Here is a 25,018-nt window from a genome sequence, read left to right as displayed (position 1 = left end):
GGAGGTAATCTAGGCCCCAGAACGTCCTGCTTGATGAGTCTTTGCCTGCAGGCCTTGACCACTGGGCAGTCCAGCAGCATAATTTACAATGGGGGGTTTGGGTGACCGGGTATCAGTTCCACCTTGGGAGGAAGGACAGATTACTGACACCAGCCCTCCTGACCTCTCTACCATGCATCTCCTCCCTGGCTGACTTTAATCTGTATTCTTTCTTTGTGATAAAACTGTTAATCGTGAGTTTAACAGCTTTCAGTGAGTTCTGTGTATCCTTCCTGTGAATTACTGAACCCAAGAGTAGTCTGGGGATACACTAAACTTGCAATTGGTGTCCGAAGCAAGGGCAGTCTTGGGAACTGTGTCCTCTCATTTTTTTAGCCACAAAACTAAATCATGTTATGAAGAATTTGCAAGTTTCCCCTTGACCATTCTATTTAAAGAGCCTTCTAAACTCAAGTCCATCCCTTTCCCCTACCCTCTGCTTGTTCTTCCTAGCAAGACTCATTGCCCGACATTTTATTAAATCTATCATGTCTCCTCTTCTGTTCACAGCATTTTGAATGTGGTCTTAGCACATAAGAACATCACTGAAATTTGTTAAACGTATGGTGTAAATTCACAGTGGTAACATTTATTCAACTACTCCTACTACTCTCTTTCCTTTCTCATTTCCTACAAAACAATGATCTCTTTTGCTACTAAAGGAAAGGCAAGACTACACTGAACCAATTTTGAGTGCTCCTTATCCAGCACATAAATATGTGGAAATCTTTCAAAAGTAGAAACAACTTTTTAATTATTCCTTTATTAAACAGGAAGAGAAAAATTAAACTAAAAAGTACACACACTGTATATCTTGCACATTAAAAAAAAAACAAACACCCACCCAATTCTACGCTATGTCAGTTCAAATAAACTTTCATCTAAGGTCAAATAGGTGAAAGACACTTAATTTCAACTGCCATCCCACTCTCAGAGCAAATGACCGTCTTTGTATAAAATATTATTTAATAGATCTTTAATGGAATTTTGCAATTTTTATCAGACTGTATCATAGTGTTGGTAACATCAAAATGTACCTCAAGATTATAATTTAATTATTTTTATCACAAAAGCATTTCAGTCAAAGGCCAGACTGCCAAGGACAATACCTGGCCCAGATTACAAGAGACAGCAAACCAGCATCAGCTTGAGCTTCCCCATTCCCTAGAAAGGAAATTCTATCTATGATGCACAGACCTCATCCCCCTGGTTAAAATGATCATTAGGGAAATTTAGACTTGAAAAGCAACAAACAGGAAACATTAGACAACATTTGATCATGAATAAAGGGATGGTATAATTATTTTAAAGGACCATTTCACTACATTTACAAAAAGAGAAGTTATAAGGAAATCAGTTCAAAACAATTCAAAAGCCCTATTTCATCTAATGTAGACTCAAATTTCTCATACACAATCTATAGATTATGTGTGATTTTCATGTCATTCTTAGAAAAACTAAGTTCAGAAAATAGTTTATATAGTTTAAAATGCAGTGATTGTTTTGGCATTAATCTTATCTTCAATTTCTGACATTTTGATTTCCTTTCAACAAAAGAAGGACCTCTTTTGTCAATTCCTTTATAGCATTTATATCCTGCAGAAAAGGGTGAGAAAATATTTCTGCAAGATTTTCACATTAGAAAAAGCATAATTAGCCAATAAAACTACTCCATGTGAAAAGGAAGTTTATAATGTAAATACCTTCATTTTACCTATCTATGGATGTAATTTAACACATATATGCAGCCAAGAATACCTAAAGTCTGCTTTCTCTTCACTAGCAGGTTCTTTACCTGTCTGCTTTGAAGTTGGATTACATAAGTATGGAAAATGATACTTTGTTCAGTCAGTAGATTTGGATTTTTTACTTCAGAGATGGTACTGTAATCATGTTATTGTATGTTATAGTGAGAAAGAAAGGAGCTACTTCCTACATCACCATTTTAGACTTACTGATGGACCACCAAACTGATACTACTCCTTGCTCAAGAGAAGTTAAAATGGTACCAGTTAGGCTTTTTGGCTGTTAAAACCACCATTTAAATTTTTTTTTAAAAAAATTATCTACAATCTACCAAAGAAAAGTAATCCAAGATATTTTTCTTAACTCACTAAAATCATTCATTTGGCCGGGACCGGTTTGGCTCAGTGGATAGAGCATCGGACTGGGGACTGAAAGGTCCCGGGTTCGATTCCAGTCAAGGGCATGTACCTTGGTTGCGGGCACATCCCCAATGGGGGGTGTGCAAGAGGCAGCTGATCGATGATTCTCTCTCATCGATGTTTCTAGCTCTCTATCCCTCTCTCTTCCTCTCTGTGAAAAATCAATAAAATATATTTTTTAAAAAATCATTCATTTGTTTCAAGATCTAATCTTCATTTCAATGGTTTTAGGTATTCAGAAATTGAGGCCTGCTATTTCACATTAATGAAAGTCAGTAATACCCTAAATATATTCTGCTTATTACAAGGCTGAGGCCGGAATCCAGAAACAGATGCAGTAGTCCTACGTAAAATTTTCATATTTATATTCCTATACAAGCCTCACATTTTTTCTAAGTAGGTACTTTATAATCAGAATAATGACCTGCTAACACACAAACAAGCTAAGTTTCCCTATTTATGTAAAGTCTCCTCACCAAAGTTCTTCAAAATAAAAGAAAGTTTATCGGGTCAAAGAGCCTCTACCAAGAGTTAAATATAGTTCTAGTCACAGAACGTCCTGCACAGCGCCAGGCTGGCTCTGTAGGCACAACATCTCTTACAATTACTGTGCTGCTGCAGGAATGAATCCCGGAAGCCAGTTCTCTACACACATATGGGAAATCAAATTCACCATTAGCTTCAACAGTTGGACTGCTAATGTAAGTTAATATTAAGAGCTAGTCTTCTCAGATGATATGCCTTACTATTTTATGCAAACAATTTTCTATAGACAAGACATTAACCTGGAAGGCCAAACATACCATAACTATTCATACCCATATTTTTTTGTAGTTATTCTCCAATTGGCAGTAGGATGGACTTTATTTTTGCCAGTACCTCAAAATAGGTCTTTTACCAGTACACCTCGGTCTTAATTTCAGATGACTCAAGTTTTTATGTAATTTGAATTAGAATAGATATTTAATTTTTAGAAAAAAAACCCCACACAAAGCAAAAACCCCCACTAACATATAAAGAAACTTTTTACAGAGTAATATTTCCAATAGACACCCCCCCAAAAAAAACATGTTAGTAAAAAAAAAAAAAAAATTAATCTAAAATCTAGTCACCAAGAATTAAACAAAAAGATGATTCATATAATTTGGCTTAACTTTTAATTTTTCTCTTATACCCTTTCTAGATGTCATTCTTTCCCTGGAAGGGTGAAGTAATAATTAAGTAGACCAAGTGGCGAGTAAAGTTACTTTCATAAAATTGCTACTAATTTCAGTACTTTATGCTTCAGATTATAGTGACAAGAAATATTGAAACCGTATTTTTCTGGTTCTCTAGCCACTGTATAGGAAACCTCTTTTGAAGTGCCACTCACCAGAGAAGTCATACTAAACCACCTATTTATTTTGCATCTTTTTCTAAAATAAAATAGGGTGACAAATTTAAAATAAGATGACATAGCTTTTTATTTTTTAGTTTTTCATAACTGAATACTCATTGGGTGCTTACTTCTTGTCAGGACTTTAGCCGGGTAGTATCTTAATATGCACAACCATTTCAGGAGACTGGCAAACATTATTACCCTGGTCTTACAGGTGAGGAATCAGAAGTGCGAAGAGATGACACAGGACCGCTATCAGGCTGGGAGCCAGGGATTGAACTTGGGCTGACTACTAGAGCTCGCACATAAATACCACACTTGGCAGGAAAGAGGAGGATGGGGTAGATATATAAAGTACCCTGTTTCCCCGAAAATAAGACAGTGTCTTATATTAATTTTTGCTCCCAAAGATGCGCTAGGTCTTATTTTCAGGGGATGTCTTATTTTTCCATGAAGAAGAATACGGTACACATTTATTGTTAAATGAAAATAAAGGAAATTTATTACCTGTATATGGTACGGTAGTTGTCAACACAAAGCAGACAAACTGTGAATCCTACAGTATCAAGAATTTACTCATTTATTCAATGACAATCATGTCATCGTCTTCTGGAACATCATAACAATCCAATTCCTGAATTTCCTGGTGAATTTCTTGTGGCTCCATTTCTTTCAGAATCAGTGGACCAAATCTCTCATGTTTAGTCTAGGGGGGGGGAGCCTTATTTTCGGGGGGTGCCTTATATTTCACTCAGAAGGAAACCTGTAAGTAGGTCTTATTTTCGAAGGATGTCTCATTTTCGTGGAAACACGGTAGAAGTAGACTATGGTTAGAAGACAATATATGTACAGTACCACAAAGGGATGCCACAGATGCTAGAAAAGGGCTGCAATAGTAAGCATGGCTCAGGAGGGTAGAGGAAAAGGAATCCTATGTATTTCTCCATCCTTGGCAAGCCCATCAAAGGGATGGAGGACAAAAATAAATGACTGAGGATTTTCACTTAAAAAGTCATGTTTAGTGCAGAAGTACAAATATGCAAAGATAAAAAAAAAAGGATAGTATACAAGCTTAAATATACCTATAAGGTTGCAGGTATTGGTAGTCCAATTTATTTAAGAACTGAAGTAAAAATAATCACTCTCTCTTGCAACTACAGCAAGCTTCCTTAAATGAGTAAGAATCAAGTGTGATGTAGTGGCACAATATTCTTCTCTAGGAATACATCTTGTAATTATTAGAGTCCAAGGGAAAACAGATTCAACTGCCACCTCTGTCTCCAACTTCAAATCTATATGTAATATTCACACGGAGGTTAACGGACTCAGCTAATTTCAACGCTGGGCATTTCACTTGATACTAGAGCCTGAGAGATTTAAAATGTAAATTTTAAGGTTCATGAAATTATAGGTTATCATACAAGAAAGGTGAATGTCTACTTGAAGCTGTAAGTAAACAGTTCGTGTGGTGAAAAATACCATTTGCTTGGCAGTTCTATTTACAGAAATAAATTCTCCGATTTAAATAACGTTGTGTTTATGATACAAAGGAACTTGTTAAAAACGCTACTTTTACTTAATATTAGCTACTACCCCTCCATCCCTTGCTTAATTTTAAGAGTGCCCTATTAATAAAACTGTCAAAGTCTCTCATTCTCCAGTGCATTTTGAGGCATCCTGACTTCCACATAGTGACCAAATCTTGTCAATTATGTCTTAAAAAACACCCACCCACCCAACCGTATTAAAGAATAAACCTTGTGACTCCTTCACCTATGACATTTTTACATAAAAAATGTACACACATTAGTTCAAGAGTATAAAAGATGAATGAGGAAAAACTCTAATGTAAACAAGATCGAGTCCAAAATAATTCCAGAGGCAAAAAACAAACAAACAAACAAAAACACACAACAAAAACAAAAACAAAAAACCCCCACACCAATGGCTACAGAATGAAGAAAGTTGTCTGAGATCACACCCAGCTTGCCAACAGTGAACCCTCTCCATACTTCATGACTTGGGAACAAGAACAAACATCACATACATAACAGAACCGGGAAAGAACTTTCTGCACTGTGCTAGCTGCCCTGCATGGGAAAAAAACGCATACCCCATTCATCATCTGGAGCAAGCGCTGCTGCCAAGTGTGAGACTTTCTCTGCCTTCTTTCTGAAAAATTAACATTTTGCTTCTAAGAGCCTCTCTCTGGACGCGAAGACCGTCTGTTCCAATGAAGAAAAGCCAGCCTGTGATTGGAAATCAGCCTCCCCCACGCCCACCTCCAGGCACACAAGTCAGTGACTTCCCAAGGGCCGGCCCGCCCGCCCGGGTCACCTGCGAAAGCCCACAGGGTCAAGTTCACGGACGGGAATGGCGTCCAGGTTCAAGGCCGGCGCCTTTTCCGACAAGAAGCTGCCGGTCCGGTCCGCCCGAGAGACGCCGGGGTGGCCATGACCCCCCGGGGGAGTGGCCATGACCCCCCGGGGAGTGGCATTGACCCCCGGGGAGTGGCATTGACCCCCGGGGAGTGACCATGACCCCCCGGGGAGCGGCATTGAACCCCGGGGAGTGGCATTGACTCCCCAGGGAGCAGCATTGAACCCCGGGGAGCGGCATTGAACCCCGGGGAGTGGCATTGATCCCCGGGAAGTGGCCATGACCCCCCGGGGAGCGGCATTGAACCCCGGGGAGTGGCCATGACCCCCCGGGGAGCGGCATTGAACCCCGGGGAGTGGCCATGACCCCCCGGGGAGCGGCATTGAACCCCGGGGAGTGGCCATGACCCCCCGGGGAGCGGCATTGAACCCCGGGGAGTGGCATTGACCCCCCCCCCGGGGAGTAGCATTGACCCGTGGGGAGTAGCATGGACCTCCCCCCGGGAGTGCCATGACCCCCCCGGGGAGTGCCATTGACCCCCGGGAAGTGGCCATGATTCCCCCGGGGAGTGGCATTGACCCCCGGGGAGTGGCATTGACCCCCGGGGAGTGACCATGACCCCCCGGGGAGTGGCATTGACTCCCCGGGGAGCAGCATTGAACCCCGGGGAGCAGCACTGAACCCCGGGGAGCGGCATTGAACCCCGGGGAGTGGCATTGATCCCCGGGAAGTGGCCATGACCCCCCGGGGAGCGGCATTGAACCCCGGGGAGTGGCATTGACCCCCCCCCCCGGGGAGTAGCATTGACCCGTGGGGAGTAGCATGGACCTCCCCCCGGGAGTGCCATGACCCCCCCGGGGAGTGGCATTGACCCCCGGGGAGTGGCATTGACCCCCCGGGCGGGGTCAGCGACCCCAATCAATCACGGGGCGCGGGCCGGGGTCACGTTCGCCCCGCGCGTCCTCACGGGCCCTCCGGCCGGGGCCGCGGGGAGTGTCCGGCCGGGAGACGCCGGAGCCCGGGGAGGGGAGGCGGGGGGACGACGACAGCTCCCGCCCCGGAACGGCCCCCTCCGCCCCCAGCGCCCCCGCTGCCCTCTGACCTTCTCGCACAGCGTCCGCACTTGGTTCTCGTTCAGCTGTTTACACTCGTTCAGCTGCTCGACCCACTGGTCCAGCTCCTTGGTGGCCGCCTTGTCGTCCATGGCGGCCCGCTCCGCCGCGCCGGCCCCGCCGCCGCCGCCCGCCCCCCGCCCGCCCCCGGCCCGGCGCCGCTCCCCGCCCCGGCCGCCGCCGCCAGCGCCCGGCGCGGGGGGAAGGAGCCGGGGAGCGCCGCCGAGGGCCCCGCGCCCCGGCCGAGCCCGGCGGTCGCCCCCGGGCGCGCGGCCCCCAGGGGCCCCTCAGGCGCCCTCGCCCGCCGCCGCCGCGCGCCCCGGAGCCGGTGGAGGGCGCGGGGAGGTGGGACCGCGCAGCGCGGGGCTTCAGCGCACTCCCGCCGGACCCCTGGCCGCTCGCCTTCTCCCGCCCGGGGCCTCTCCGCGGTCCCTCCCCCTTCGCTCTGGCCCTTTCTCTGCCCGCCCACCGGCGCTCCGTCACCGCGCGGGCATTTCCGCCGGGAAAAGGCGCGCGGGCGGCGCCGCCGCCGGGGCCAAGGGCGCGAGGAGGGCGGCAGCGCCCCCGTGCGGCGCGGCGGAGGAACTAACGGGCCGGAGGGGCTGAGGAGCGCGCCGCTGTCTCCCTCTTCTGGGCTCTGTCCTTCCCCAGCTCTTTCTTCTTCAACTCCCACCTCCCCCCCCCCTTTTTTTTCCCCCCTGGGAACCTTGTCCCCATCTTACTCTCCTGCATGCTTCCTCAGCGGTCTGGGGAGGGACTGGGGAAGCTGGTGCCTTTCCTCCAAGACTTTGCCTCCTCAGGCTAGCACTCTGAGCAAGCATTCAATATTTATTGAGTGGAAAAATGAATGCTTTCTAGCCTCACCTCTGCCACGAACGAGCTGTGTGGGGCTAGTTCATCTCAGATCCCCCTGATGATTGCTTGGCATTATATCAACCCCTGTCTCTTCCAGCTCCAGCATTCTCCACTGCATGTAGTGCAGTGTTGACACAGTGTTCTAATAAGCTGTTCATTCAAATATTCATCAATCTGGCCGTGCTAGCTGTCAGATTCCTTGAAGAACTGATGCCAAACAACCATACTGCCTCTGTTGGAGGTACGTACTATGGCGCTGAACCCAAGAGGCAAGCAACGTCCTGTAAAGGGAAGGCAAGGGTAGCAATATGGTGTTTCGTGCACCCAGTTGTGTCCCTCAGCTTGGCTTTCCGATATCCCTTGAGGGATCCTGGATTGCGTGAGGGCGCAGGCCAGGCTAAGGGACCCCACCAGTGCACAATCAGGGGCAGGGAGGGACTGAGGGAGAGCTCCAGGGCATGTCTGGCCCGTCTCACTCAATCCCAGAGCATCTGCCCCCTGGTGGTCAGTGCATGTCATAGTGAGCAGTTGAGTAGACCCTCCCCCTGGCCAGTCCTGCCCCCAAGTGCCTCCCCCCACCCCTGAGTGGCCTTAGCATGTCATTAGCATATTGTGCTTTGATTGGTTGAATGGACGACTGGACATTTAGCATATTTGGCTTTTATTATATAGGATAAATTTTCATTGTTTGCTATGGCAGTTAACTCCCCACTTTCTTTTGGATCTAAACGCACAGATATTAGTCCTCTTATTTACAATATCAACATGTCTGTCCAAAAGTCCTGTCTCCCCTTTCCTCGTTAATATATAATCTCATTTTGCTCTCTTGAAAAGCATCCTCTAATGTAGGGGTGTCGAACTCAATCAGAGAAGGGGCCAAAATCTAAAATCCAGCCTAAATTGTGGGCCGAATGGTTTACTGAACAGTCATAAACTGTCATTGTGATGGAAACGCAGCGGAGTGCAGTGATGACAGCGGGGTGCGGGCCACATTGCAAGGCCTGGCGGGACAGATTTGGTCCGCGGGCCTTGTGTGTGACACATGTGCTCTAATGCATTTGGCATATTTCCTTAAATTATCCATATAAAATAGGTTTCATGTACACATATGTAAATATACTTGTATTGTGCTATATGTATATTTCATTGTTTCTGATTTATTTCACTTGTTCAGTACTGTATTTAGTATTTGGCTTATAACTAAATTTCTAAGTAGTTTCTAACTTCTGATAAAAACAAAAATTCAACCAAGTAAATGTAAAGATCTAATTTGCTTTATTAAGCAATTCATGAATCGGGCAGATCCCATGTAGAAACTAGAAGGGCACTGCTAGGGGTTGTACAGAATGGAAGATTTTTATAGGGAGAAGGGTGGGGCAATGGAACCATTAACAAAAAAATGATTAATTTTGGGCCAGGACACCTTTCCTTTGGGGGAGAATAGGAAGGGTTTTTATAATGGAGATTGCTTCTTTGTACAGGAGATGGAGAAAGTCTTATTGGTGTTTGACCAGATAATTCAAGACTGGGTAAGATTCCATTTCTAGGAAATATTGAAACTGCAATTAGATCAAAATCAAAACTGCAAATAAAGGTTTGGTATCACGTGCTTCTAGCACAAGTGGTGATGCCATTTGAGGGCCTGAGGTTTTTTCTTTAATGCTCTGATATACTGTATTAAACTATATGAATACACTATATTTCATCCCTTTTTCTAATATTACTTGTTTTTGTTGTTGTTCTAATGCGTGTAAAGTGGTATCTCTATATATAAAAAGCCAGCAACTGTAATGCCATAATGATTGCTTGCTATGATGCCCACTGCTGCTAGTGAACCAGTTGATCAGGGGGTGGGGCCGGCTGGCCAACCTCCTACCATCTCTTTCTCCCAACAGGCCCAGTCCCAATCTGTGCTGATTGGGGTCAGGCCAGCCAGATCCCATCTCTGCACAAATTTGTGTACTGGGCCTCTAGTTTTATAATTTGCATTTCCGCTTTGCTAGTTATTTTGAGCATCTCATATATTTGCTGACCATTTGGGCTTCTTTTCCTGTGATTTGCATACTCAAATCATAGAATGCTTAATATTCTCTTCATTGTTGATTTCAGGGCATATGTCCTATGTGTAAATCCTCCGTCAGTTTTATTTGTGGTAAATAACTTCTCTCAGTCTGTCATCTCTCTGTGGAGTTCTTTTGAATAGAAACTTTTATGGTCAAATCCATTTTATTTTCCTTGCTGTGTTTTTGGGTCTTAAATGATTTCCTACTTCTGGTTCTACATTTTAGTTTTATTAGTTCTTAGTAGTAATTTGTTCACTGTGGAAAGGGGTCCAGCCAAAGATAGAATCATGAGAAAACATCACACAAACCCTAAGGAACACTGTATAAATTAACTGTATAAAAAGAAAGGACTGAGAACATTCCAGACTAAAGACCTTGCAGTGGACTATGACATGTGATTTTAACCTGGGTCCTTTGGTTGTAAGGCCCAAGATTAGGGCAGATGGTGAAAATTATTGAAATATATGGGGTCTGAGGGTTACATCCAAAAGAAACACTCCTGATGAGATATCATTCACTCACAGATTATTTTTAGTTTGCCCTTTGATGGATATTACCAGGGTTACAATGGAGAAACTTTTTATTATTGTACATTTCTGGATCAAGAACCCAGAAAGCAGAGTAAGAAAATTAGTTTTTAGTCTCTCCTAATATTTTTACCTTGAAAAAATTGGTGGAAGAGCCAAAGGTAACATAGCTGACTCAGCAAGTTCTATGTGGGCATTTTCAATGTGGCATATTTGAAACATTGCTTCATTTTGCATTGCTGAGCTGTGAACAAGGTTAAGAGGGGTGAGAAAAGATTAAGAGGGTGAGTGTAGCTCTAGGAAATTGTCACAGAAGTGGTCTTGGGGATACTTTTCAAAATAATAAGGACAGAAGAAAGGTAGAGAGCCCGACTCATGCTAGAGAACACAATAAGCCATATAGCATTTGAAGAGAAAAAAGTGAAGAGTCAGTCCATTTTGAGGAAAGTGATGTTTTCATTAATATTCAGGCGTGGTTTCAAAACGCCTTGGCTGGGAGTCAGTGGATTAGGAGTCATTAGTTACTTGATTTAGCATGACTCCCAATAGAATACATGCCCTTCTTAATGTAACTAAAATAATCTTAGCTGAGGAACCAGAACGATTTGTATGCACACAGAGCAATTGTTTCTCAAACATGCAAACATCCCAAATTAACTGCATTGCTCTTTGCAACGTTCACATTTCAGAAGAAGGGATTATGTATCAGGTACAGAAACTGATGTTTGGAATTAAAAGTGCAAGCAAGCCCTAGCCCAGTGGTCGGCAAACTCATCAGTCCACAGAGCCAAATATCAACAGTACAACGATTGAAATTTCTTTTGAGAGCCACATTTTTTAAACTTAAACTTCTTCTAAAGTCACTTCTTCAAAAATAGACTCACCCAGGCCGTGGTATTTTGTGGAAGAGCCACACTCAAGGGGCCAAAGAGCCGCATGTGGCTCTCGAGCCGCAGTTTGTCGACCAAGGCCCTAGCCAATTGCTCAGTGGTTAATTGGCCTGGGGACTGAAGGGTCGCAAGTTTCAGGCTTGATCTCGGACTGGTCCGGGTGCGTGTGGGAGGCAACCAATCAATAACTCTCTCTCACATTGATGTTTCTCTCTCTCTCTCTCTCTCTCTCCCTCCCTCCCTCCCTCCCCCCCTCCCTCCCCCCCCCCCCCTCTCTCTCTCCCCCTGTCCATTCCACTCTTTCTAAAAACCAGTGGGAAAATATATCCTCTGGTGAGGATTAAAAACAAAAGCAAATAAATGCAAGTAATATGTATAAAGAGATTTAAGACAGGTCTGACAGTCTTTTCAAACAAATAATATGGTAAACTATTAAATGAAGGTCACAAAGATGATTTGAGGTACAAAAACATCTTAAAGACCCTTCTGAATGAGTGAATTTATAAAATAAGCAAACAATACTTCCCTTTAGGAGGATACTATCAAGATTAGTTGATGCACACACCAATAGCATACTTTCAGAACAACTCAGATGTTCAATTGATGACTAAATGTAAATATAGTCTTTAATTAACCAAACAATAAATCGACTAGACCAGCTTTCTCAAAACAGATTCTAACATTAAAAAAAGAGAGAAATGATTCTGTCATAGACCTAAATTATTCTTACTCAATAAAGGAAAATAGATTTTAAAATAAGAGGAGTTATAAATCCGATGATAAATGCAGTTTTCTGTGACAACAAATTGTAATGCAGTGTATTCTGAGACAAACTGTTCCACAGAATGGTTTGGAGGAGACTTCTCACAAATCCCAGAGGGATTCTTCAATGGTTATGAAATTCAGAAATAAGATAATCAAGAAGCCAGCAGAACTCATACCCCAAGAAATAAAAAGGATTTATATCCTTACAAAACTTTCCTGTATTAATCTTTTAAATTTTTTTTCCACATTGCATTACTAATCAACCCTTTACCTTCTCAGCTCCTTTTCATTAGCAACTGCATCTGTAGTCATTGCTCTCAGAATTGTATTCATTAGAACTAATTAAAAAAGATGTTTTATAAAAGTACTTTCTTCCTCCACAATTCTGTTTTTCAAGCTGTATGAATAGCTGGGGATTTATCCTTTAAACTGGCTGAAATATTAATATATGAATTTGACTCAAGAAATATTATATGAATTAAAATCAAACTATGCCTGTAGAAAAAGATTTAATATGCCTGAATGTAAGTTATTCTCCCCCTCACCAAACTTTACCCCATTGAAAAGAGTATATAACCTTACTCTATTTGGAAAACTTGTCATTACTTTAGGGAATGTCTTTGGGGATGAAATTAGCCTGAAATGCCCTGAATCAAAAGTAATTTTGAATGCATATACAGATCTTAAAAGCATATATTTCAAATGACTTAGAAGTGAGGAGGATATGCTTTGATACACTGTCATATACAAATGTTGATCACAAAGGTGTATGAGAGGACACTGAAATTGTCCTACAAAATGAATTAAAGCTAAAAAGATAATATAACATACACTTGGTATTTAAACATTTACCTGTGTTTCTAAAAGCTTATTTATTTTTTTACCAAAATACTTTTCTTTGGGGAATCTTAAGGTATTAGGAAAATGAGGGCATAGCCTTAAGTTTTTGCTAGATTCAAAACTCACGTTTTAGAGGCATTTTACATTATGCATATTAAGAGCAGGCAGAGTAATATAATTATACAGATATGAAAGTTAAGATTGATTACCTCCTCAAAAAAGGCCTCCCCTGAACATCTCAGCTTATGTGTCATCTAGTCGGTGTTTATCCCACTACTTTGTTTTGTTGACTATATATCACTTCTCAGGATGTGAAATAAATTACTTATGTAATTTCTTACTCCTGTCTCTTGGCTGACATGAGCACTGCATTGAAGTCAGGGACTTTGGCTTGTCCTAGGAAACTCCAGGCAGCAATGAAGTTTGTAAAGATGGGGGGGGGGGGTCGGGGGGGGGGGGAAGGAAAGGAGGAGGAGATGAAGGCAAAAGCAGCTGGAGTGGAAGGAGAGCTCCTGTAGTTTATTTAGCCTCTAAGTCAGTTCTTGTGGGTTGTTGTTCATGTAATGAGTATGTATACAAGGACCATCCACATATTTGCTTCTTCTCCAAAAAAACACAAAAAGAAAAAGAAAAAAACCCCTCTGAAACTAAAAAAAAAACACACCCACACCCCTGAATTCAATTTAGTCAGATAAGTTTTAAGTTCTAAAACAATAATATTTACAAACAGCCAGAGATTTTTTCGTTTATAATGCTAGCTCAAATTTTAATTTGTTCTATTTTTACATTTAGAACCAAAACACATACTTGAAAAAACACATTTTTTTCATGTTCTGTTTCAAAGTACAGATTTCTAAATATAACTGAATGGTCAGATAAGATTGTTTCCATTTTCTTTTTTTGAACTAATTCAAACTTATGAAATAAAAATATCACAAATACAGTATCAACAGAATCTGAAGGCTGTTTAAAGCATCCTTATTTAGAATATTTAACTAAAAGAAATATTTTTAATAATAAATGTAACATATTTTTATAACTAAGTATAAATCAAATGGCTGAAGCAAAGTCATTTTTTGAATAACAGTTAATATTATTGCTTTAACACCTGTTCAGGAGTTCTGATTTTTACAAACTATTTTCAAATAAAACAACAAGATGAACAAAAGATATGTTACCTTGATAATCATTGCTTTAACTCTATACTTTTAGTGTAGTTCTTTGCTTGGCTTTTCCTTTTAAAGATCTGTTTGTTAGAGTGGTTAATGTGACTAAGGCTTATCCTGGGGGTTCTTAGTTTTCTTCTGAAGTGAAACATTACAATAAATATGGCTGAATTAAATCTCTTTCGAGACCTGTTATATAGGTAACATACTATACTAACTAAAAAAGTTTGACAGAAAACGGAAGGTTTGCTACCTGTTTAAATTTAGCCAATACAAATCTATTATCATATTTTAGGGCTCACTAGCATATGAGAAAAGTCTGTCAAGCTGTGAGGAATCTTTCTGACTTTCTGACTGGGATCTTATAGAAAGATTGCTAAAGACCATAGTTATATGCTACACCCCAGTTGTTCTACAATCATTATTAAGGCACTTTTTACTTTTGTGGCATGTTGAGAGAAAAAAAAGAACTTGTACTCCTGTTTGATTATTTAAATTATTAAAATACCACTAATCAAAAGATAGAATATTTTGTGGAAAAAGCTCTTATGGAAAAAGGTATAAAATGTGCTGAGTTTTAATATAATAAAATAAACCTGCTTCAAACAAATTTTAGAAATCTCTTCTCAGAGACAAACACTGAAAATATGCAAAACTATTGTATTGTATAAGTAAAAATGAGAAGATATTGAAATTAAAGGAATTTTTATGTTAGTAAAATTATAAATTACATAAAATGTCAAGAATTATAAAATTATTGTTTTGAAAACCAACTCAAGTAAAAAAAAAAAATCCTATTTTAATCTAAGTTAAATGGCATACCTTAAACAATGTACCAAAAATATCAGGAACAAAATTCTTAAAGATTTTACTACTTCTGCTTAACCTTAATCATAGTAAATGTTATATTTAACTCTCCTTATTCCATTAGCATAATCTCAAAGAAAATCTTTATATAATTGTAACAGCTGTATAGCAACATTTCAAAAAATAAACTTCAACAAATACTGTTAATGTTTTTGATAGCTAGGTAGGTAGTGAAAATAGCCCAGTACGGTGTTAACTAAAATAACAGCGTGGGAATAATTCTGGTATTTTGGATATGAGAAATTTTTTCCCATTGCATATGTTGCATTTAACTATTGTATAAAGGCCACGTGATTTATGTTTCCTACCACCCTCACCTATATTTAAAATGTTAACATAAAAGTACACAAGCAAAATACAGTTGGAAAAACTTGTAAATCTCCTTTATTTCAGTAGTCAGAAGACTGTTTCAGAGTCCTTGCTGGAAGGGTTCTTGTTGTTGCCATGGAACTGGAAGATAAAAACCCATAGAGATTTGAGATAAGTTAAAGATGCAGACTAAATAGCACATAACAGTACAGTAGAAAGACATGAGTTAGGTTAGAGCCCAAGTTCAAACTGCACATTTGCCCTTTACGAGGGATGGGATCTGACAGACTGATTTAAGGCTCCCCAAGGAGAAGTTTCTTCATCTGCGAAAGAACAGCATCTACATCTTTCTCAGGTATCTTGTTTAGGATTAAATGGGATAAAGGATGCAATGTGTCTGGCACACAGGGCTCACTTAGTCCCTCCCTTTAGTTCCATTTATGGTGCTGAACTCAAGTGTTATGGACAAAACCAAACAGGAAGTGGGTCACAAGGATTTTCATACCTTCAGAAATATGTAGTTTCTATCAGTGTGGGATTATCAGAAAACTAATAATGGGCTTATAGTGCCTCCTACTATTTTTAGAGTTACTTTTGGATACTATAATAAATAGATAATAATTTATTTTTACTTGACTAATATAACCAAAGAGGTAACCATTAAAAATGCTGAGACTAGCCGAAACCGGTTTGGCTCAGCGGTAGAGCGTCGGTCTGGGGACTGAAAGGTCCTGGGTTCGATTCCGGCCAAGGACATGTACATTGGTTGCGGGCACATCACCGGTGGGGGGGTGCAAGAGGCAGCTGGTTGATGTTTCTCTCTCATTGATGTTTCTATCTCTCTATCTCTCTCCCTTCCTCTTTGTAAAAAATCAATAAAATATATATATTTTTAAAATGTTGAGACTAAAAGCTAGACTTGATTCCAGAGATATATCTTTTTTAGTACCACAAAGAGCTTAATTAACTAAGAACACAAGAAAGCTCAAACTATGAGAAACTTTATGAAACAATTACATTCAAGATGCCTACTTTAATTCATAGGTTTGCCACATCCATGCTTGGTGTGTTTATCATTACAGCAGCAGCAATAAAATTCAATGTTATGCAATGTGTCAAATTAGCCAAAAAAGAACATATACTCTTCCAGCCCCACTCCTGTTTCTTTTTCCCTTCCTTCAGAGATTTTTTCAGGTTCTGTTTTTTGGTGAAAAATTGCCAGTACTTTTTTCAATTCATTTTGTGGAGTAGAGGGGGAAGGGAAAGATACATCTACAATTATAACACCACACAACGCTCACATGTCTTATCGTGTGAGACGTGTACACAAAGAGTACTATGGGAGGACAAGAAAAAATGTCACAGGGGAGAACAGTTAGGAGCTCAATACTAGCTGTCATTCAGAGGTAGAAGTGGTAGGAGATGAGGCTATACTGTAGAGCCTGGACTGTGAAGGGCCCTGCACTCCAAGCTAATTTGAATTTTATCCTATAGGTGTTAGGTGCCAGTGTCAACTCCAATGCAGAGGTCCTCCAGTGACCAAATTTCTTTTTTGTTTGTTTGTTAAACTCCCTTAGGTCAGAGGTTGCTTCTTTTTTCTTTATTTTTAAATTCACTTTTAAATTATAGTTGACATACAATATTATATTAGTTTCAGCTTTACAATATAGTGCTAAGACATTTATATACCTTATGAAGTGATTATGGTAAGTCTAGTAATCATCTCTTACCATACATAGTTATTATAATATTGACAATTTCCCCTATGCTGCCCTGATCAGATTTTTAAATTAGAAATAGAATTGTTATAAAAATCAAGATTGTTATAAGTATATTTCCAGTAGGACATGATCTCACTCATCTAGGGGAAATGGTGAACAACATAGACTGATGAACAAGAACAGACCCAGAGATAAGGAGCCATGGGTCAGACTGTTGGACCTCAAAGGGAGGGAGAGGATAAAAGGGAGAGATCAACCAAAGGACTTATGTGCACACATATGAGCCTAACCAGTGGTCAAGGATAATAGGGGGGTGGGGGTATGAGTGGGGATTGGAATGGGGGGTTGAGAACAAATATGTGATACCTTAATCAATAAAGAAATTAATAATAAAAAAGAAATAGAGCTGAGACCGGTTTGGCTCAATGGATAGAGCGTCGGCTTGGGGACTGAAAGGTCCCGGGTTCGATTCCGGTCAAGGGCATGTACCTTGGTTGTGGGCATATCCCCAGTAGGGGGTGTGCAAGAGGCAGCTGATCGATGACTCTCTCTCATCGATGTTTTTAACTCACTCTCTCCCTTCCTCTCTGTACAAAATCAATAAAAATATATTTAAAAAAAAGAAATAGAATTGTTAATAGGATATTACTTGTCTAAATCAGACGAATGAGATAAATTAATTCAATTAGTTTTTTTCTACTTATTAACTTATAAGAAAATGTAGGAGAAACAACTTTTACATTTAAAAGATATTCTCTTACATTTCTCTGTTTAACACACTAAGAGATTAATTTTATTAAAAATACATTTTACCGAAGAAACCAAGTAAACACCTAAACTGCTGCCTCATACAACAATTTCAAAACTGCAACTAAAAGACAAAATGGGCATCATCCAGATACACAGGAAGGCTGGCTGAGTGGAAGTTTTACAACTAGAAGGAAAGAGAAAAGCACACTGAGACTCAGAGGAGCTGCAGAAGGCAGAGGTACAAAGGCACATGGGAGAGGGCTGGTAACTGAGTATGCGGCTGGCTTTCTCAATTGGGAGGGAGACAAAAGCTCCCGATTGCTCTGAACTCCAGTTCTGGGTGAGATTCTCGGGACCCAGACTCATTTGGGGAGAAACTAGTCTGTCTGGCAGCAGGCAAAACTTGAGGGCAGCTTTCCCTCAGAGGTGATTGCAGCGATTACCATGGGACATTGAGACTCAGGGGGTCTCTTAGGGCAGGGCTGATGGGAAGTCATTACTGTCTGCTTCACCATACTTGCCCCATCCAAGCTGAGCACAGAGGCTTTGCAATCTTGTCTTATAAAGGTGTCTTCAGTACAGTTGTTCTCCCAGTGTAGACATAGCTGATCCTCTCAGCCAATTGGCCTGGAGGTCAATTCCTCCTTTGACACCAACAACAATCAAGGCTTAACTACAACAAGACTGTGCACACAGCACACAAAGGGGTGCACCAAGAGTGTCCACCTCAGGTAATTGGGAGGATGAGCCACTGGGCCCTATAGGACATTTAGCACACAAAGCCACTCTATCAACTCAGGGAAGCAGCCAAAATGTGGAGACAAAGAAACAGATCACAAATGAAAGAAATGGAGGAAAGCAAACAACTGGATATAGAGTTCAAAACCATGGTTATAAGGTTTTTTAAGAATTTTCTAGAAAAGGCCCATAAATTTAGCAAGACCCTCGAGAATATGAAAAAGTACCAACTAGAAATTAAAGCATATAATGACTGAAATAAAAAATAATATACAGCCGAAACCAGTTTGGCTCAGTGGATAGAGCATCAGCCTGGGGACTGAAAGGTCTCAGGTTCGATTCCGGTCAAGGGCATGTACCTTGGTTGCGGGCACATCCCCAGTAAGGGGTGTGCAAGAGGCAGCTGATCGATGATTCTCTTTCATCAATGTTTCTAACTCTCTATCCCACTCTCTTCCTCTCTGTAAAAAATCAATAAAATATATTAAAAAAAGAATAATCTTAAAAAATATATATATACAGAGATCCAACAGCAGGCTAGAGGATCACAAGAATCAAGTCAAAGATTTGAAATACAAAGAAGCAAAAAACACCCAACTAGAAAAGCAAAATCAAAGAGAATCCAAAAACATGAAGATAGTATAAAGAGCCTCTGGGACAACTTCAAGCATACCAACATCCGAATTATGGAGGTGCCAGAAGAGAGAAAGAAAGCAAGATATTGAAAACGTATTTGAAGAAATAATGACCGAAAACTTCCCCCACCTGGTGAAAGAAATAGACTTACAAGTACAGGAAGCACACAGAACCCCAAATAAAAGGAATCCGAAGAGGACCACACCAAGACACATCATAATTGAAATGCCAAGGGCAAAAGACAGAAAGAGAATATTAAAAGCAGCAAGAGAAGAACAGTTAGTTACCTATAAGGGAGCACTCATATGACTGTCAGCTGATTTCTCAATAGAAACTATGCAGGCCAGATGGGAGTGACAAGAAATATTCAAAAGTGATGAATAGCAGGAACCTACAACCAAGATTACTCTACCCAACAAAGCTATCATTCAGAATTGAAGGGCAGATAAAGAGCTTCACAGATAAGAAAAAGCTAAAGGAGTTCATCACTACCAAACCAGTATTATATGAAATGCTGAAAGGTATTCTCTAAGAAGAGGAAGAAGAAGAAAAAGGTAAAGATAAAAATTATGAACAACAAATACATATCTACCAACAAGTGAATCTAGAAATCAAGTGAATTAAAAATCTGAAGAACAGAATAAACTGGTGATTATAATAGAACCAGGGGCATAGAAAGGGAGTGGAATGACAATCCTTGGGGGGAAAGGGGCATGGGAGGTGCGGGAAGAGACTGGAAAAAGTGTATACCTATGGATGAGGACAGTGGGGAGGAGGTAAGGGCAGAGGGTGGGGTGGGAACCGGGTGGAGAGGAGCTATGAGGGGGAAAAAGAGGAACAACTGTAATAATCTGCACAATAAAGATTTATTTAAAAAAAATAAAGGTACACTTTACTTCTAATGGTAGAATATTTGGGTGGTAGTGGATAACTAGTTTTTGTAGAATTATTGTCTTAAACTTTTGCTTTAACTCTGGTAAATATATATTTTTCAATTTAATTAAAAAACTATATTACAATTATGATATTTTACAAATAGAATTGAATTTAAGAAAACATTTTTCAATTTCTAGTGGCAAACTACCAAGCTGTTCTGTCAACACATCTCAATTAACTTCATTTTCACTTTTGCCAAGATAGTATATTAGAATACAGACAGAAAGAGAAAGACTGCTTTATCTGATTGAAGTTTCTTTTTCCACCCTGGTTTTTTTAGTCTGTTTTTGCTCCACTTATTAAAATAATATATGTTCCCAATGGAAAAATACAGAAAAACACTTTCATCACACCTCAAATTTTATCACTCAGTGGCAGACAAAAGTTGAAATGTTGGTGTACTTCATTTATATGCATTTCCTTGGTTATAAAGGTAAATTTATGACATGGTTCTAAAAACTACCATCAAAAACGTTAATAAGCCCTTTAACGGTTACAACACATTTCATAGTATGAGTTAACTATACTTTTCTTAATGATATCCTGTAAATTGGGTTTTGTTGGAGAACATATTAATGAGATTAACAATTCTCTTCCATCTTTTGGCAACTAGGTTTTTCAACTGACAACATAATTTAATTCTGTCTGATATTTGAACAATTCTACACATCTGCACAGAAAAATGACTGCTATGTACCACTGCTTGCTGTAAATTCCATTTTTGTAAATATACGAAGATAAAAGCAGAGACTCAATGACGCCAGCATTCCCACTTGTGACACTCACCGTGAGTCCGAGGAACTTGTGGCAGCACACCTGAATGAGGAGGGTAAGGGTATGCAGCTTGTGGTAACGGTTGATAGGAAGTGTACTGTGGAAAAGCTGGCTGCTGAACAGTGTAAGAAATAGGCATCTGAGGTGGGAAACACATATTTGCTGGCATCAAGCTACATGCTTGTGGCCGCCCAGCAAAGTAGCCAAAATATTGAGAGGACGAACGATTAGAATGTGTATTTTGGAGAGTACTTGGAACTGCAGTCAACATCTCAGGAGGGAGGGGCTGTACTTCCAATGATGTTATGCCCTGGTATGTCTGGGTAATGGAACTGCCGTTGCTGCTGCTGTAATGATACACACACCACGCATAGGAAGGATTTAAAGTTCCAAATGAGTGTTCAGAAGAATTGTATATCGGGGTACTCGCAGACTGTGGCAGTTCATTCTGGTATCTGGCAGCATTCTGAGTTAGTACTTTGGAATTTTCATTTTTCTGTTGTTCAGAAAGAGAGTATTCGGCTGTTTGATTGACAGTAAGGCTTGTGTTCTCAGCTGTCTCAACAGGTGCAGTGCTGCAATTCAATGTATCTTTCATATATCTTTCTTTGGACTCAGTTTTTGCAGGTTGTGCTTCATTTATTTTTGGGGCAGGTATTTTGTTCCGGATAAATATAGGTTCTGGAGAATGAGTGCCTGTAGAATTTGTAATAGATGGATTTTGTATTTCATTCTCTTGAAGTTCAGAAACAGTGTCATTCATTTCTAAATTGTCAAGGCTATCCCTCATAAAACAGAGAACAGACTTTGAGAGGGCTGATGCACTAGGCAGAAGAGCAGCCACATCAGTGCCTGGCTTTACATCTGAGGGACCTGGGGAACTGTCAAGTAATGTCTCTGAAGGTGTCTCATGGTCTTTTGAGAAGGTGCCATCTACATTTTCCTGGTCACATGTTACAAAAGAACATTCTTTCTTATCGCTTTTTGTTTCAGCAGCCCTAAAAGTCACATCTCCTTTCTTCATGCTATTTACATCCCCCTGTTGTCCAGTGAAATCTTCTGAAGTAGCAGATGAAATGTTAGTTAAATCTATTGTTCCCTCTGACTTCAACATGCCAGTGTCTTTTAAGTTCTTTAAAGGCAGAGGTGAGACAGGAAGTGATCTTTGCATTTCAACCTTTTTTGGAGATCTGTGGTTTCTTCTCTGGTTGTTAGATGAACTCGGTCCTATCTCGCTTTCACTTTCGGGATGAGATCTTGTGGTCCTATCAAGTGAAACATACATAAAAACAATTTTAAATATACAGTTGCAAAATTTTAAGATAAATATATTTGAAATGTTTATTCGGGAGAAGAGATTCTTAAGATTAATTAACACTTTCTCTTTCTACTGGTAGTATAGAAGTAACATATTTCCCCAGTTTACTACCTTGGTTTGAATCTAGATACTCCACATTTCAAATATATATTTTGAAAATATACTGTGCTTCCAAATATTGTAAAGAATTATTTTATGCTTTGGACATTTCCTGATTGAGGCTTTCAGAAGTAGAAAAGCATCACTACTCATTTTATTTTATGTAGTTCCTAATTCATATACCTCCAATCTATTTAAAAATATATTTTATGATTTTCCAGAGAGAGAGATAGAGAACTAGAAACATTGATGAGAGAGAAACATCAACCAGCTGCCTCCTGCACACCCCCACCAGAGATGTGCTGCAACCAATGTACATGCCCTTGACCGGAATCGAACTTGGGACCCCTTAGTCTGCAGACTGACGCTCTATCCACTGAGCCAAACTGGTTTTGGCTACCTCCAATCTATTGACAATCCTCTTTACTTACCCGTGGCTATCTATACTGGAGAATTACCAGATGTGCCCTGGCCCCCAATATCTTCTGTTATCATTAACTGCTAAGATAGTTTTTTCAAGATTGAGAATAGGAAAAGCAGACCTCCAAAGTTCCTTCCAATTTAATATCCTTTGCATTCCTACATACATTTACACAGTTTCAAGTAGGCTGAAGGAAGAATCTATTATGGGAATGTATAGAGCCAAAACAGTTAATACAGTTCCACAGGTTATTATAGATATAATTATTTTGTGTCTCATCAAGTTTTTTTAATCACATCTGGAAAAGAACATGTTGAAAAGAAAAAAAAGTAACTATTCCTCCAGAATCAAGAGAAATTAATCTTTGGCCTTGAATTTATTATTCCATTTATGAAACTAAAAGCTCCACATTTTACTTACTACAGGCACTTTAATGTCAACCTAGATCATCATCCGACCCCATTCAATACTTTGACACAAAAAGTACAATTTTGACTTTATTGCATTTCCAATGATGTTTAAGTGATGCCTTGACCTTACAGACTGACAGCTGCTTGCATCATCTAATCCTTTTATGTATTCTCTTAGAGAGCATTCTTCCATAAAGATAGCACCCTTTGTTAACCTTATGTTATAATTCAGTTTCCTGCTAAGTGAAACAAAATTTGATTCTTTGAGTGGCAAATACCACCTATAAGTAGTTATCAAGAGCAAGATAATTATAGAATTGGGCCAGGAAATAAAATGCCATATTTATCTTTTTTAACAAAATCTTTTTAAAAAAAATATCATCTGAGTACATGCTTAGAGAGATGAAGGGAAAGAGGGAGAGAGGGAAGAAGAGAAATGGAGGGAGGGAGGGAGGGAGGGAGGGAGGGAAAAGGGAGGGAGGGAGAGGGAGAGGGAGAGGGAGAGGGGGAGAGAGAGAGAGAGAGAGAGAGAGAGAGAGAGAGAGAGAGAGAGAGAGAGAGACCTGATACCTATTGGCTGCCTTCTGCAAGTGCCCCAACTACAGACAGAACCCGCAACTAAGGCATGTGTGATGACAGAAATGAATTGACAACTCTTTTTTGCACAGGACAATGCTCAATCGAGCCACTCTAGCCAGGCTAACATGCTGTATTTAAAGAGGCAAAACTGACCTGGCCGGTGTGGCTTAGTTGGCTGGGCATCTTCCCAGGCACTGAAAGTTTACCAGTTCAATTTCTGGTCAAGGCACATGTCCAGGTTTGTGGGTTCAAACTGGGTTTTCAGGCTCAATCCTTGACAGGGGTGTGTAGGAGGCAGCTGATGGATGTCTTTCTCCCTCTCTCTCTAAAGATCAATAAAAAACTATGTTTAGCCCAGCTGGTGTGGCTCTTTGGTTGTGCACCAACTATGAACCAGGAGATCACAAGCTTGGGTTTCAGGCTTGGGTTGTGGGCTTGATCCCCAAAAGGAGGCATGCAGGAGACAACCAATCAATGATTCTCTCTCATCATTATGTTTCTATTTCTATCTCTTCCTTCCTCTCTGAAATCAATTAAAAAATACATTTTTTAAAAAAGTGCGGCCTACCTTATAAAAAATATTTAAAAGAAAAAGCAAAACCAAGTGAGACAGAAGTAAGGATGCATATCTTTTTTATTTTATATTATTCATTCTCCTTCATAAAATAAAAAAATGAAAGAAAATGAAGCTTATCATAAACTGAAAATCTTACAGCGTTGAATCAAACAAGAGATGATCAACAAGTCCAATGGTGCCACTTCATGTCAAAATAAGAAAAATATAAATAATATAGTGAGATTTTAAGAAATACAATTCAGTTCATAGAGTTAGGCTTTATTTGAAGCCATATTCTTTGTATCATGTAGTATTAAAACATCCTTTTAGAAAACATTGGCATATTAATAATACGTGTTTGTCTATGACTAAGGCTCCCACTTAGTAATATAAGTTGGCATTTTATATCTTTACAACCAATTTTGAAATGTGACTGGTCTGTACAGTCCACATGTTTAAAAAAACTCAATCTAATCACATATCCTATTATTTTATGCTGTTTTTAGTAAAACCAGTCACTAAGTCCCATCAATCCTTTAAGTAATGTCTTGTCAAAATATGAATTTTACTTTTTTTTTATTATGTAAAACTTTTAACTGTACTCAGAATCTTCTTACCCTTTACAGCATTGAAAAAACATTTTACAGAACACTATCCTTCAATACTTACAGAGTAAAGTTTAAACTCTTTAGGCCTTACTTAATAAACTGCATAATCTGAAACCG

At 40.0% G+C, this 25,018-nt stretch overlaps 2 protein-coding genes across 3 annotated transcripts in view; both read right to left on the bottom strand.

Annotated features, from left to right (window-relative positions):
* PPP2CB (protein phosphatase 2 catalytic subunit beta) overlaps positions 1–7,522 on the bottom strand; it is a 30,345-nt gene extending 22,823 nt beyond the window's left edge. Inside the window, exon 1 of one of the 2 annotated variants that reach the window (XM_036458280.2) lies at positions 7,064–7,522. In XM_036458280.2, coding sequence (XP_036314173.1) covers positions 7,064–7,165 — 102 coding nt within the window. In that variant the 5' untranslated portion in view covers positions 7,166–7,522. The remainder of the gene's footprint in view (positions 1–7,063) is intronic. The other variant, XM_036458279.2, reaches the window with a different exon arrangement.
* Positions 7,523–20,743: 13,221 nt separating this feature from the next.
* Positions 20,744–25,018, bottom strand: part of TEX15 (testis expressed 15, meiosis and synapsis associated) — a 44,397-nt gene continuing 40,122 nt past the window's right edge. The window contains exon 8 of the mRNA XM_036458310.2: positions 20,744–22,175. Coding sequence (XP_036314203.2) covers positions 20,888–22,175 — 1,288 coding nt within the window. The 3' untranslated portion in view covers positions 20,744–20,887. The remainder of the gene's footprint in view (positions 22,176–25,018) is intronic.

This window comes from Pipistrellus kuhlii, unplaced genomic scaffold (assembly GCF_014108245.1).
Source record: "Pipistrellus kuhlii isolate mPipKuh1 unplaced genomic scaffold, mPipKuh1.p scaffold_m20_p_3, whole genome shotgun sequence".
NCBI classification, from domain to species: Eukaryota; Metazoa; Chordata; class Mammalia; order Chiroptera; family Vespertilionidae; genus Pipistrellus; species Pipistrellus kuhlii.
Note: the sequence above shows the minus strand (reverse complement) of the source record. Positions and strands in the feature narration are given on the sequence as shown.